At 38.8% G+C, this 12631-nt stretch overlaps 1 protein-coding gene across 1 annotated transcript in view; it reads left to right on the top strand.

Moving 5' to 3' along the window:
* The window catches only part of PFDN1 (prefoldin subunit 1), a 58736-nt gene that overhangs the window by 10580 nt on the left and 35525 nt on the right, over window positions 1-12631 (top strand). The window contains exon 3 of the mRNA XM_002744233.7: window positions 12450-12534. Within this exon, the coding sequence (XP_002744279.1) occupies window positions 12450-12534 (85 nt within the window). The remainder of the gene's footprint in view (window positions 1-12449; window positions 12535-12631) is intronic.

The raw sequence follows: 12631 nt of genomic DNA, 5'->3' as shown, positions 1-12631 counted from the left end.
TGATGAAATAATTAGGATTGTAATGTGTTACATGCACCGTGAGTGCCCATGCTTTTGTGAAGAGTGTGTGCTCATTTTATTTATATAATTTAAGTTCAGATGGACCTGTCTGGGAGAATGTTATTTCATTGTCCTGGCCAGGAGCTTTTATTACCAACTCTTATTTTGCAGTGATCAGTTATCTTGAAATGGACGAGATTACTTGGAAGCCACTATCCTTTTTGCTTTGAAGAGGACTTGAAATATTCTGATACCAAAATTTGTACAGCAACAGGAGCCTAGTATCAAAGATGTGTCTTTATATAGATAAGAATATGACTGCCCTAAGCCCAATTTTATATTGGCTCAGAGTAAAAAGATTTGGATCACAATATGCATCCTGTATGTGTATGTCTGACTGAGACTTTTGCATTTATGACAAAGTATATTTATATTTCTCTATGACATTTTGCTTTTGTACCAGGAGCACTCTGCTATCTGTCCTCCAATACTCATTGAACAGTAATTTTAGAATATTTTATCTGTTACTATATTTTAACTTACTAGTAAATAAAGATCGTATCTAGGAAAAAGTTGTGGAATAACTCAGTGCATATATGTGGAAACGTTTGAGGTTTGAGTAAAAGTGGTAAACATCGGAGGTGCTTACTTACCAGAATACTTAGAATACCAAATAGTAACCCAAAATAAACATCATGTTTAAAATAGATTAACATACTACTGCTTCCATTTCAGGAGTAATAGTTTTGATTTAAAAATAGGCAGTAATTTTTAATTAGTACAAACTGAACATAGCAGTGTGCGTTACTCTATTAGAATAAGGAACGCTTATATGGGATTGGGTTCTGGAAGGTACCATGATTCTCCAATAATTCCAGTGAGTTATCAGTTCTCCTCTTATTTGACCTATCAGTAGCATTTGGTCCTGTTGATCTTTCTTCCTTGAAGCACTGTCTTGGCTTGCAGGATACCACTTCTTGGTATTCCTCCCACCTCACTGTCCATTCCTTCTCAGTTTCCTTTACTGTCTTCATTTATTTTGCATTTGTAAATATTAGATTGATTTTGGGCTTTGCCCTTGGTTTTTTTTCTTTTCTTTTTTTTGTCTGTATATACTCAGTCTCTTAGTAATCTCATCCAGGAGTATCTCTAAATGCGGTTTTATATACTGACAACTCCCAGATTTTTATCTTTAACTTAGACCCCTTCCCTGAACTCCAGAGTTATATATCTAGCTGCCTACTTTGCATCTTCATTTGTTGTTCTAATAGGCATCTCAGGATTAACTTGGCCAGAATAAAACGTTTGCTGTTTGCAAACAAACCATCTCCTCTCTCAGTATTACTAAGTGGCTTTTCCATCTTTCAAGGACTTCCAAATCTTGGAGTCATCTTTGGCCTCTCTCTTTCAATCTTATTTTCACTTCATTAGCAAATACTGTTGATTGTATCTTTAAATTTTGTTCAAAATCTGAAGACTTCTACCTATCACCACCCTAGTCTAATTTACCATTGGTTTATAGCAGTTGCTTCCTAAGTAGGCTTCTTGCTTCTGTCCTTAACCTTTCACCCTTTATAGTCCATTTTCAACCTGGTCAGCTAGAGTAATCCATTTTTTTTTTTTTTTGGAGACAGAGTCTCCCTCTGTCGCCCAGGCTGGAGTACAGTGGCATGATCTCAGTTCACTACAGCTTCCGCCTCCTTCAAGTGATTCTCCTGCCTCAGCCTCCTGAGTAGTTGGGATTACAGGCACCAGTCACCATGCCCGGATAATTTTTGTATTTTTAGTAGAGATGGGGTTTTGCCATGTTGGTCAGGGTGGTCTTGAACTCCTGACCTTGGGTGATCCACCCGCCTCGGCCTCCCAAAGCAGAATAATCCTTTTAAAATGTAAGTCAAGACCACTATAGTCAAAATCTTCAGATGGCCTCCCATTTCATCCGTGAAAAAGACAGTCTTTTGCACTTGACAGTTTCTCTACCTGAAGCCTTCTTCCAGATGTGTCCATTGCTTACCCTTTCTCTTCTTTCAGGTTATTTAGAAAAAGGCAATGAAGCCTTTCATTACCATCCTATTTAAAAGTATACACCTAACCAGCACACACATTTATTTGCCTCTCGTTGGTTTTATTTTTCTCCGTGGTACCTCACCATCCGATAACAATGATACTAATTTTCTTTCTTTTTTTTTCTTCTACCCTCCATGGTATCAGATGTCTTTCTTAAAGAATAAACATTATTGAGATATAAGTTATATAGAGTAAGATACATTCATTTTAGGAATACAATTGGGTGAATTTTGACAAATGTAGCCACCACCCCAATCACGATAAAGAACATTTTTATCACTCTAAACATTTCTTTCTTGCTTCTTTCAAGTCAGTCCTCTCCTTTCTTTTTTTTTTTTTTTTTTTTGTTTTTTGAGACGGAGTTTCACTCTTGTTACCCAGGCTGGAGTGCAGTGGCGCGATCTCGGCCCACCGCAACCTCCGCCTCCTAGGTTCAGGCCATTCTCCTGCCTCAGCCTCCTGAGTAGCTGGGATTACAGGCACGTGCCACCATGCCCAGCTAATTTTTTGTATTTTTAGTAGAGACGGGGTTTCACCATGTTGACCAGGATAGTCTCGATCTCTTGACCTTGTGATCCACCTGCCTCGACCTCCAAAGTGCTGAGATTACAGGCTTGAGCCACCGTGCCCGGCCCAGTCCTCTCCTTTCTTAATCCTGGCTCCAGGCTGCTGCTAATCTGATTTCTATTACTATAGATTAATTTTTTCTGTTTTATAACTTCATATAAATGCAATATAGAATTGAAGTCATTATAGTATGTACTTTTACTTAGTGTAATGCTTCTGAGATTTACTCATGTCATATAGGACAGGCCTCCTCAGGGGCCATATGCTAGGCTTAGCTTAAGGTCCTCTTATTTTGGTCCTCTGGCCCTGCCCTTCTTCCTATGCTTGCCAGCTTCATCTTCAGCTTGGCTACAGGAGTTCCAGGGATTTTATTGAGGCATGACAACATCCAGAGTTAGAAAGTGCCATGTTTGGCTGGGCATGGTGGCTCATGCCTGTAATCTCAACACTTTGGGAGGCTGAGGCCGGTGGATCACGAGGTCAGGAGTTCGAGACCAGCCTGGCAAACATAGTGAAACCCTGTCTCTGTCAAAAATACAAAAATTAGCCAGGCTTGGTGGCGGGTGCCTGTAGTCCCAGCTACTCAGGAGGCTGAGGCAGGAGAATCGCTTGAACCTGGGAGGTAGAGGTTGCAGTGAGCCGAGATCATGCCATTGTGTTCCAGCTCAGGAAACAGTGTAAGATTCCCACTCAACAAAAAAGAAAGTGCCATGTTTTCTGGTGTCACCTTCATGGGAGCAACTTTCCAGAAGTCTTCTAATGGTCTCCCCCTTATATTTTATGACAGAAACTGAGTCACATGCTTAGGCTTAAATCTTGGGGGATGCAACTGCAATGATTGGGTAAGGCCAATCAAGATTCAGCCTAGAACTCACTTCCCTGATTTCTTCCGGGAAGTAGAGGGTACCCAAACAAAATTGGGGCTCAATCAACAAAGAAAAGGAAATGGATATGGGGTAGCTAAACAGTAGTGTCTGCCAAAATCATCAACAATCATTATAGTGATCAATAACTGAGGGCTAGCTATGTGAAAACTGTTGATATATTTAGGATGAATCAGGCAGAGTTTAGTCCAGGAGCACAGGCAGGCAGCAAGCTCTTCAGGAGATTAGTAATAAGAGCATAAATTAAAGTGGTGGAAATGGAATATAGGTGAAGGATCAGTATGCGAGAAAGTGATAAATTGGGAATACAGGGAGGATATCTGCAGTTTTGGGACTTGCATATGGTGATATTGATGGAAGCTGAAGTTGAGATGGTGAAATTGCTTGTAGGAAATGCTGGTATGGGTTGATAACATGAGTTTAATTTGGGCTATGTTGTATTTGAGGTGATACGGAACATCCAAGTAGAAGTGACTGTAGAGCCTGGACATAGTACAGGTGATAGTGGTAGATATTATTTTGAGGATCATTAGGTAAGTTGAGGCCTTGAAAATAATTGAGTTCTCTGAGGGACTTTGCGTAGAGAGAGTTTAGTAGAGAGCCTTGCATAGTGCTTATAGTATGGGCACTGGAGAAGAAAGAGGAAGGAGGGATTTATGGATGTAGTAGTTAATGAGGGAAACATGGATAGCATAGTACAGAGATACAGCAGCATCCATCAGAGTTAGATTTGAGCATACAGTGATCTATAGATTTCTTGTGGCTATGTATGGCAGGGTCCAGGTGCTGTATTTCTGTGTTATAATCTAGTACTACATTCATTATTTTGTTGTTCAAATAATTCTGCTTCGACCATTGGGAGCTCTTGGAGATTTTCTCCTGTGTTTTTAAATTTTTTTCTCCCAGTCTGGAATGCAGTGATGTGATTGTGGCTTACTGTACCCTCGACCTCCTGGGCTCAAGCAGTTCTCTACCTCAGTCTCCCAAATAGTTGGGACTACAGGCATGTGCCACCAAATCCAGCTAATTTTTAAAATTTTTTTGTAGAGATGGGGTTTTGTCATGTTGCCTATGCTGGGCTTGAACTCCTGGACTCAAGTGATCCTCTCACCTCAGCCTCCCAAAGTGCTGGGATTATAGGGGTGAGCCACTGTGCCTGGCACCATCATCATCATCATCATTATTATTATTATTATTTGAGATGGAGTCTCCCTCTGTTGCCTAGGCTGGAGTGCAGTGGTACAGTCTTGGCTCACTGCAACATCTGCCTTCCAGGTTCAAGCAATTCTCTCACCTCAGCCTCCCGATTGCCTGGAACTACAGGCATGTGCCACCACGTCTGGCTAATTTTTTAAATTTTTAGTAGAGATGGGGTTTCATCATGTTTTCCAGGCTGGTCTCGAACTACTGACCCCAGGTGATCTGCCCACCTCGGCCTCCCAAAGTGTTGGGATTACAGGCATGTGCCACCAGGCATGGCTGGCAACTTAATTTTTTTAGAATAGTTAGAGGTTACAGAAAAATTGAGTAGAAAAAACAAAGAGTTCTCACTCCCTTTCCACTCTCTCCCACACAGTTTCGCCTCTTATTAACATCTTGCATTAGTGTGGTACATTCATTAAAACTGACAAAAGAATATTGATAAATTATTGTTAACTAAGAGCTGTAGTTTACATTAGGGGCCACTCTTTGTGCTGTCATACAATACAGTTTCACTGTTCCCCAAATCCCTTGTGCTCTACCTGTTCTTACCTTCTTCCCATTTGTTCCCCACTCTCTTCCTTGGTGACCACTGACCTTTTTTCTGTTTCAGTATATAGTTTTGCCTTTTCTGTAATCTCATATAGTTGGAATGATGCAGTTTACAGCGTTTCGTACTATGGTGGCTTCTTTGACTTAGCAGTATGCATTTAAGTCTCCTTTGTGGCTTGATACCTCTTTTCATTTTGTTGTTGAATAATACTCTTTTGTATGGATGTACCACAGTTTATCCATTCACCTATTGAAGAATATTTTGGTTGCTTCCAAGTTGTAGCAGTTATAAATGAAGCAGCTGTAAACATTTGCACATGTGCACATAAGTTTTCAACTCATTTGGATAATGGAGTGTATTTGCTTGATCATGTTAAGCTTTGTAAGAAGTTGCCAAACTGTCTTCCAAAGTAGGCTGTACCATTTTTTAAATTCCACCATCAGTGAATGAGAGTTTCTGTTGCTTCACATCTTCGCCAGCATATGGTGTTTTCAGTGTTTTGGATTTTAAGCATTATACTAGGTGTGTGGCGGTATCTCATAATTTTAGTTCGTAGTTCCCTAATAACATATGATGTTGAATATCTTTTCACATGCTTATTTGCCATCTGTGTATCTTTGATGAGATGTCTGTCAGATCTTTTGCCTGTTTTATATATGGTCGTTTGTTTTCTTATTGTTGAATTTTAAGAGTTCTTCGCATAATTTAGATGTAAGTTCTTTATCAGATACATGTTTTGCAAATATTTTCTCCCATCTGTGGCTTGCTTTTCTTTAGCCTTTTTTTTTTTTTTTTTTTTTTTTTGAGACTGAGTCTCGCTCTGTAGTCCAGGCTGGGCTCACTGCAACCTCCGCCTCCCAGGTCCCGGTTCAAGCAATTTTTCTGCCTCAGCCTCTGGAGTAGCTGGGATGACAGGCATGTGCCACTGTGCCCGGCCTAGCCTTTTGTTTTTAGTAATTCCTGACTTTCTCATACTGCAGTATGGTCCAGGTTCATATTATATTTTCCCTGCTGAGCCCTGTAGTTAGTCATTTCTCCAAGAAACGGTGGTTCCTGATTCCTTTTATTGGAGAATGGTATTTAGAAACCTATATCTGGTCACCAGGTTTATTTGTTGCTACTGAGGTGTTATTCTAGGCCCTCTGGTGACTAGAGATAGGTAATATGTGTATATATACTACTAACTCGTGTATGTATATATCTACAATTGTTTCTGTGTTTGTATATATCTACAATGTGTATGTATATATCTACAATTGTTTCTTAAAGTATACACTTTAAGCTAAATATGAGTTTATGCTGATATCTTCGACTCTTAAATACCATAGGGTTGGCCAGGCGTGGTAGCTCATGACTGTAATCCCAACACTTTGGGAGGCCTTGGCGGGCAAATCACGAAGTCAGGAGTTCGAGACCAGCCTGGCCAACATGGCGAAACCCCATCTCTAGTAAAAACACAAAAAATTAGCTGGGCGTGGTGGCAGGCACCTGTAATCCCAGCCACTCAGGAGGCTGAGGCAAGAGAATCGCTTGAACCCAAGAGGCAGAGGTTGCAGTGAGCTAAGATTGTGCCATTGCACTCCAGGCTGAGTGACAGAGCAAGACTCCGTCTCAAAAAATAAAAATAAATAAATACCATAGGGTTCATTCTAGCCTTCCTTTCTTGCTCATCTATAACTTCTCTCTAACTTGAGAAACCTGGCTCTACTGTCCATTGTCCAATTACTTATTTACTTATCCCAGTACACATATAAAGCAATTTCAGAATTGTTTGCCTGTATCTCCTATGAGAAACAAATTTAACCAACTAGTTAATCCAAGGTTGATTGGATTATTTGTATTCATATACACTCATATTTATAGTAACTTATATTAGAGCCATTATAATATGGTACAAGAGAGACCCGAGTTTCTAATCTAATATATACAAGCTGGGCAAGGTATTTAACCTGACAAAGTTTTTTATATACTTAAAAAACATTGGCCAGGCACGGTGGCTCACTCCTATAATCCCAGCACTTTGGGAAGCCAAGGCAGGCAGATCATCTGAGATCAGGAGTTCAAGACTAGCCTGGACAACGTGATAAAATCCTATCACTACTAAAATACAAAAATTAGCTGGGTGCGGTGGTGGGCACCTGTAATCTTAGCTACTTGGGAGGCTGAGGCACAAGAATTGCTTGAACCCTGGAGGTGGAATTTACAGTGAGCCTGGATGACGTCACTGCACTCCAGCCTGGGGGACAGCAAAACTCTGTCTCCAAAAAAAAAAAAAATTTGAGGATTCAAGAGGAAACGTTTTTCAAGTGATGAATTTTAAAAAGCTGTTTCTCTTTCTTTTCCAGTCCCATTTCATCTTTATGTAAATCCTTTTTCATTTTACTTATTTTTTCATCTTGAAAATGGAATGACATGCTGATTTTCTTTTTTTCTTTGAGATGGAGTCTCGCTCTGTCACCCAGGCCAGAGCGCAGTGGCATGATCTTGGCTCACTGCAACTTCCGCCTCCTGGGTTCAAGTGATTCTCCTGCCTTAGCCTCCTGAGTAGCTGGGATTACAGGTGCCTGCCACCATGTCCAGCTATTTGCATTTTTAATAGAGATGGGTTCCATTGTGTTGGCCAGGCTGGTCTTGAACTCCTGACCTAAAATGACCCACCCACCTTGGCTTCCCAAAGTGCAGGGATTATAGGTGTGAGCCACCACACCTTGCCAACGTGCTGATTTTTTTTTTTTTTTTAATTTTTATTCCAAGTTTCAATTCAGGTACATGCTGATTTTTTTAAATTTGAGTTTTTACTTACTTACTATATTGACATCTTTATATGTAAATGAAAATATTGTTTTTTTTAAATTTTCAGTTTGGTTTTTTATTTAATTAGTCATTCAGAAATTTATTTATTTATTAGAGTTGGGGCATTGCTGTGTTGCCCGGGCTGGACTTGAACTCTTGGACTTAAGCAATATTCACACCTCAGCTTTCTGAGTAGCTGGGACTACAGGCGCATGCCATTACACCTGGCTGCCCCCTTGGTTTTATCTCTTGTTTTGTATCTTATTTCTGTGCTGGTGTGATTGCTTAAGGTCTCCAGGATTCAGCGTAATCTCTCAGGGTAAAAGCCAATTTTCTGTTGTCTTACATTCCTGAATTCCCAGTTTCACTTCACTTTGGGCCTTTGTGGAATCCTTCCTTTTGTGTTAGTTGAACAAAATGTTAAAAATATTTTTTTGCTTTGTTTTTAATCAAGAGGGTTCAGGGTACCTACTCTTCATTATGCCAGTAACAGAAGTCTCTAGCTCACTGAACAGTCTACAATGTGGATGTGCCATAAAGTTTTAATCTCTTCCTTATTAAGGCAGTGATTAAAGTAAGAAATAAATTCAGTTTATTTCTACTTTCTTGCATGCTAAAAATTATGAAGTAAAATTTCATTAACTTTCATCACCAGTAGAGCGAGGCAAAGAAGCAAGATAGACTCATTTTTATGTCTTTTCTATGCTGCTTAATTTGTGGATACCCTGAAACCTAAATGTTACTAGGATATGTTTTTAGATACCCTCTAAAAATTTCCCACCCAAAGTGAACTTGCCATAAGCATTTTGTTGTTTCTGAATAGCATATGTCTAGGTGACCATACTTTGGAAAGTGTGTCCACGGTGCAGCAGTGCAACTGATCTGGGATTGTGTTTTGGGCAGGTGAACAATAGTTTTGATTCATACTGAGTTATAAGAAAGTGGAAGTTGTAGCAAACTGCAGGATGATTTAGAAAACAGTTTGGTGTTTCCAAAATCAAAACCAAAAGCCATCAGAAATACATTTTCAGATGGCATAATTACAAAGAAATGAGAAAGTGAAATAGGTTACAAGTCCTTGAGAGTAGACAGTGCAGAGGCACATGGCATTGTTTTCCAGGTTGAAGAAGAGGCCTTTTACAAAGCATCAACTCTAATTCAGGTTATATAATCCTCACTATTGTAGCATATTACTTGCATACAGTTTGTCATATGAGAATACTTTGCCTCTTCATGTTTTATTTTTCCTTTTTGGTACATTTTGAACTCCAGAATTCTTTATTTACTATTTGGCTTTCCATAAACAATCAGGCAGAGTGACTATGAGATTCTCTACATTAAGAAACTGTGTACATAATATTTTCTTATAATAAGACTCATATTATCATGATAAATCCTTTCTCTTCACATAGTGTCTGATAATCCAGTGTCTTTTTAAACAATAGGAAAGATGTTTTCCAAAGACTTTTTTTCAGAAATCAGATGTTTCTTGGAGCGCTTTCCAATCTATATACAATGTATCTTTGCCATTTTTTCAAAGACTAAACCAAACTTTCCATAAGTTTTTTGTTTGAAGTTTTACTGTGTAACTACTCTTTGAGGTAGACATTTGCATTTATCCAACACTCATCCTTGTTTAAAACTTGCATCGCTGAGATGTCCTTAGGCTTATAGTAGTAAGTTGGCCTCCTTCGGCGGAAACTCTCTGGCCTTTGAAGTTGGCACAGTCTAATATAGCTACCTCAAGGGATGTGTGGCCATGGAAAAACATGTTTTTGTTGTTGAGTGTTCTTGCTTTCTAGTAATTTTATTTTCTGCTCAAGAGATTTAGTATCTGTTCAGTTACTTTATTTTTAAAGGCCACATAAGTAATGACTTGACCTCTAATCTTAGCTTTGAAATTTTCCCAGACACTAATAAAGATGATGTCTGATGACCTGTTATTTGAGAATAGTATTCATTGGTCAGCTAGCAATGCTATTTAAAAAGGTATTTTTTACTCAAAAAATTATTTCCAAGGCTAAAAGACTTCCTCAGTAAAATTATACATATAATGACATAATTTGGTGACTCTTGCACCTTGTTTTAAAATAGATTTTACATGGTGTTACTGAGACTTAATACTGTTCAAAACAACTCTTTTCCTCAAATACAAATGTGAGTTAGTTCTGAGAAAACTGTAAACCATAGTCTTATCAGAAATAGCACCCGTCTCTTGGATCCAGTAATAACCTTTTAGACAGGAAGGGTTCTATAGTAAAACACCTAGAATTAATCCTTGTTTTGCATGAATGTGGGCTGTCTTTCCCATAAATATACAGTAAGGTTTTTGCAAAGGATCAAGTTACTACTGAAGACTAAGATTATCAGTTAAATTATCTGGGCTGGCCACATCAGGATGTAAGCTTAATAGTTAGTGGATTAAAATAAGTTTATCAGATTGTATTAATATGTGTATTAAGGCTTAGTTATGAAGAAGAGGGGGAAAGGCAGTTACTTTCCAGGTGTTGGGGCATCGTTAATTGCCTTTTTTGGTCTGTTTTTACTTGTCTTGTATCTGTAATAACAGACTCTCTTGATAAGAACCCACCTAGGCACAGTGATGTTTTTGTGGGGTTAGCAGAGGAAACTGCATATTGCTACCTTGATATGTTTTCTTGTTTGGCTTTTTGTTAAGAGATGATGTTTAGTTTTTTGTTGCTGAATTCTGTTAGTGCAAAGATAAGAAAAATCTTGCTTAATTAATTTCAATCTTCGATTGAAATCTATTTTAGCCTCCTTAGACAGCCCTAAAAGAGATTTGCGTAATTGGGGTTTTCCCTTGGTTCCAGTGGAAGGGAAATTTTCAATTCACTTACTTGAGGCTATAAAGTTTGTTCTTCCTTTCCCTGTAGCAAGAATTGTGGACATAAAGTCATAAAACAGATTCAGTGTTAATTTTTAAAACTTCTCCTTATTTCCAACCTCATCAGTGGGAAATAATGTGCCTGACTATAAAATGGAAAAAGTTGAAAATTTCCACTTGTACATTTTGAGCTTTTTAGAGGTACTATACACTCTGGAAATAATAATAAAAGATACCAGGGCTTATACAGTGCTTTTTGTTTGAGGAACTCATATAAACACTAATGCATTGATCCTAACACAGTACTTGATTGTGACTTTAAAAGGTCATGAGTTACTGCTGTTACAAAAAAAAAAAGATGGAGGGGCGCTCTACTTTACAAATATTGTTTAAAAATATGTAGATAAAAATTGAAACAGATAACTGAAAAAACAAAACATATAGGTTATTTTTTTTGTTTGTATGTTGACTTTTCTCTTAGCCTATGACATATTTTTATTCCTTTATTATTTTTTACTGTTGCATATAAATCTACTTGAAGCCTGATTTTCTTTTCTTTTTCTTTCTTTTTTTTTTTTCAAGATGGGATCTTGCTTTATTACCCAAGCTGGAGTGCTGTAGCACAATCATGGCTCACTGCAGCCTTGATATCCCAGTCTCAATTGATTCTCCCACCTCAGCCTCCTGAGTAGCTGGGACTACAGGCATGTGCCACTGTGCCTGGCTAATTATTTTAAATTTATTTTTTGTAGAGACTGGGTCTCATCATGTTGCCTAGGTTGGTTTTAAACTCCCAGGCTCAAGCATTCCTCCTGTCTCGGCCTCTCAGAGTGCTGGGATTACAGACATGAGCCACTGTGCTCAGCACCCTCTCCCTCCCTTTTTTTTTGTTTTTAAGACAGCATCTTGCTCTGTCACCCAGGCTAGAGTGCAGTGGTGCAATCTCGGCTCACAGCAACCCCCGACTCCTTGGTTCAAGCAGTTCTCCTGCCTCAGCCTCCTTAGTAGCTGTGATTACAGGCACATACCACCACACCCGGCTAATTTTTGTATTTTTAGTAGAGATGGGGTTTCACCATGTTGGCCAAGATGGTCTTGATCTCCTGACCTCGTGATCGGCCCGCCTCAGCCTCCCAAAGTGCTGGGATTATAGACGTGAGCCACACTGCGCCTGGTCCTGCCCTCCCGCCTTTTTTTTTTTTAAGAGACAGGGTCTTGCTATGTTGCCTAGACTAGACTCAGACACCTGGCTCAAGCACTCCTCCCACCTCAGCCTCCTCAGTATCTGGGACTGTACCCATACCACTGTGCCCTTCCTGATTCCTATATTAAATAAGAAAGCAGAATCTACTATTGAGCTTTTATACCTACTCAGCCAGGAAGGTTTCAACTTTTGGTGGTTTCCTGAGCTTGCCATATTATGTTAATATGCATTTGTCCTTTTAGTTTTCTCAGTTTAATATTTGTGTTATATAGCTATTGATTTTGATGAATACAGTAGTCATGTGGTATAATTTTGAACTTTCTGTGTTTTTCATAGGTTTATTCTTCAGTCCAAGGAAGCAATTCACAATCAACTGTTAGAGAAGCAAAAAATAGCAGAAGAAAAAATTAAAGAACTAGAAGTAAGTTTTGAGTGAATATTGGCAATAGGAGTTAACTTTTGGGAGAAAATCGTAATCTTATTGTTTCATATTAAATGAAAATGTATACCTGCCTGCC

This window comes from Callithrix jacchus, chromosome 2 (assembly GCF_049354715.1).
Source record: "Callithrix jacchus isolate 240 chromosome 2, calJac240_pri, whole genome shotgun sequence".
Taxonomy (NCBI): domain Eukaryota; kingdom Metazoa; phylum Chordata; class Mammalia; order Primates; family Cebidae; genus Callithrix; species Callithrix jacchus.
The sequence above is the reverse complement of the archived record's forward strand: the minus strand, read 5'-3'. Positions and strand labels throughout refer to the sequence as shown.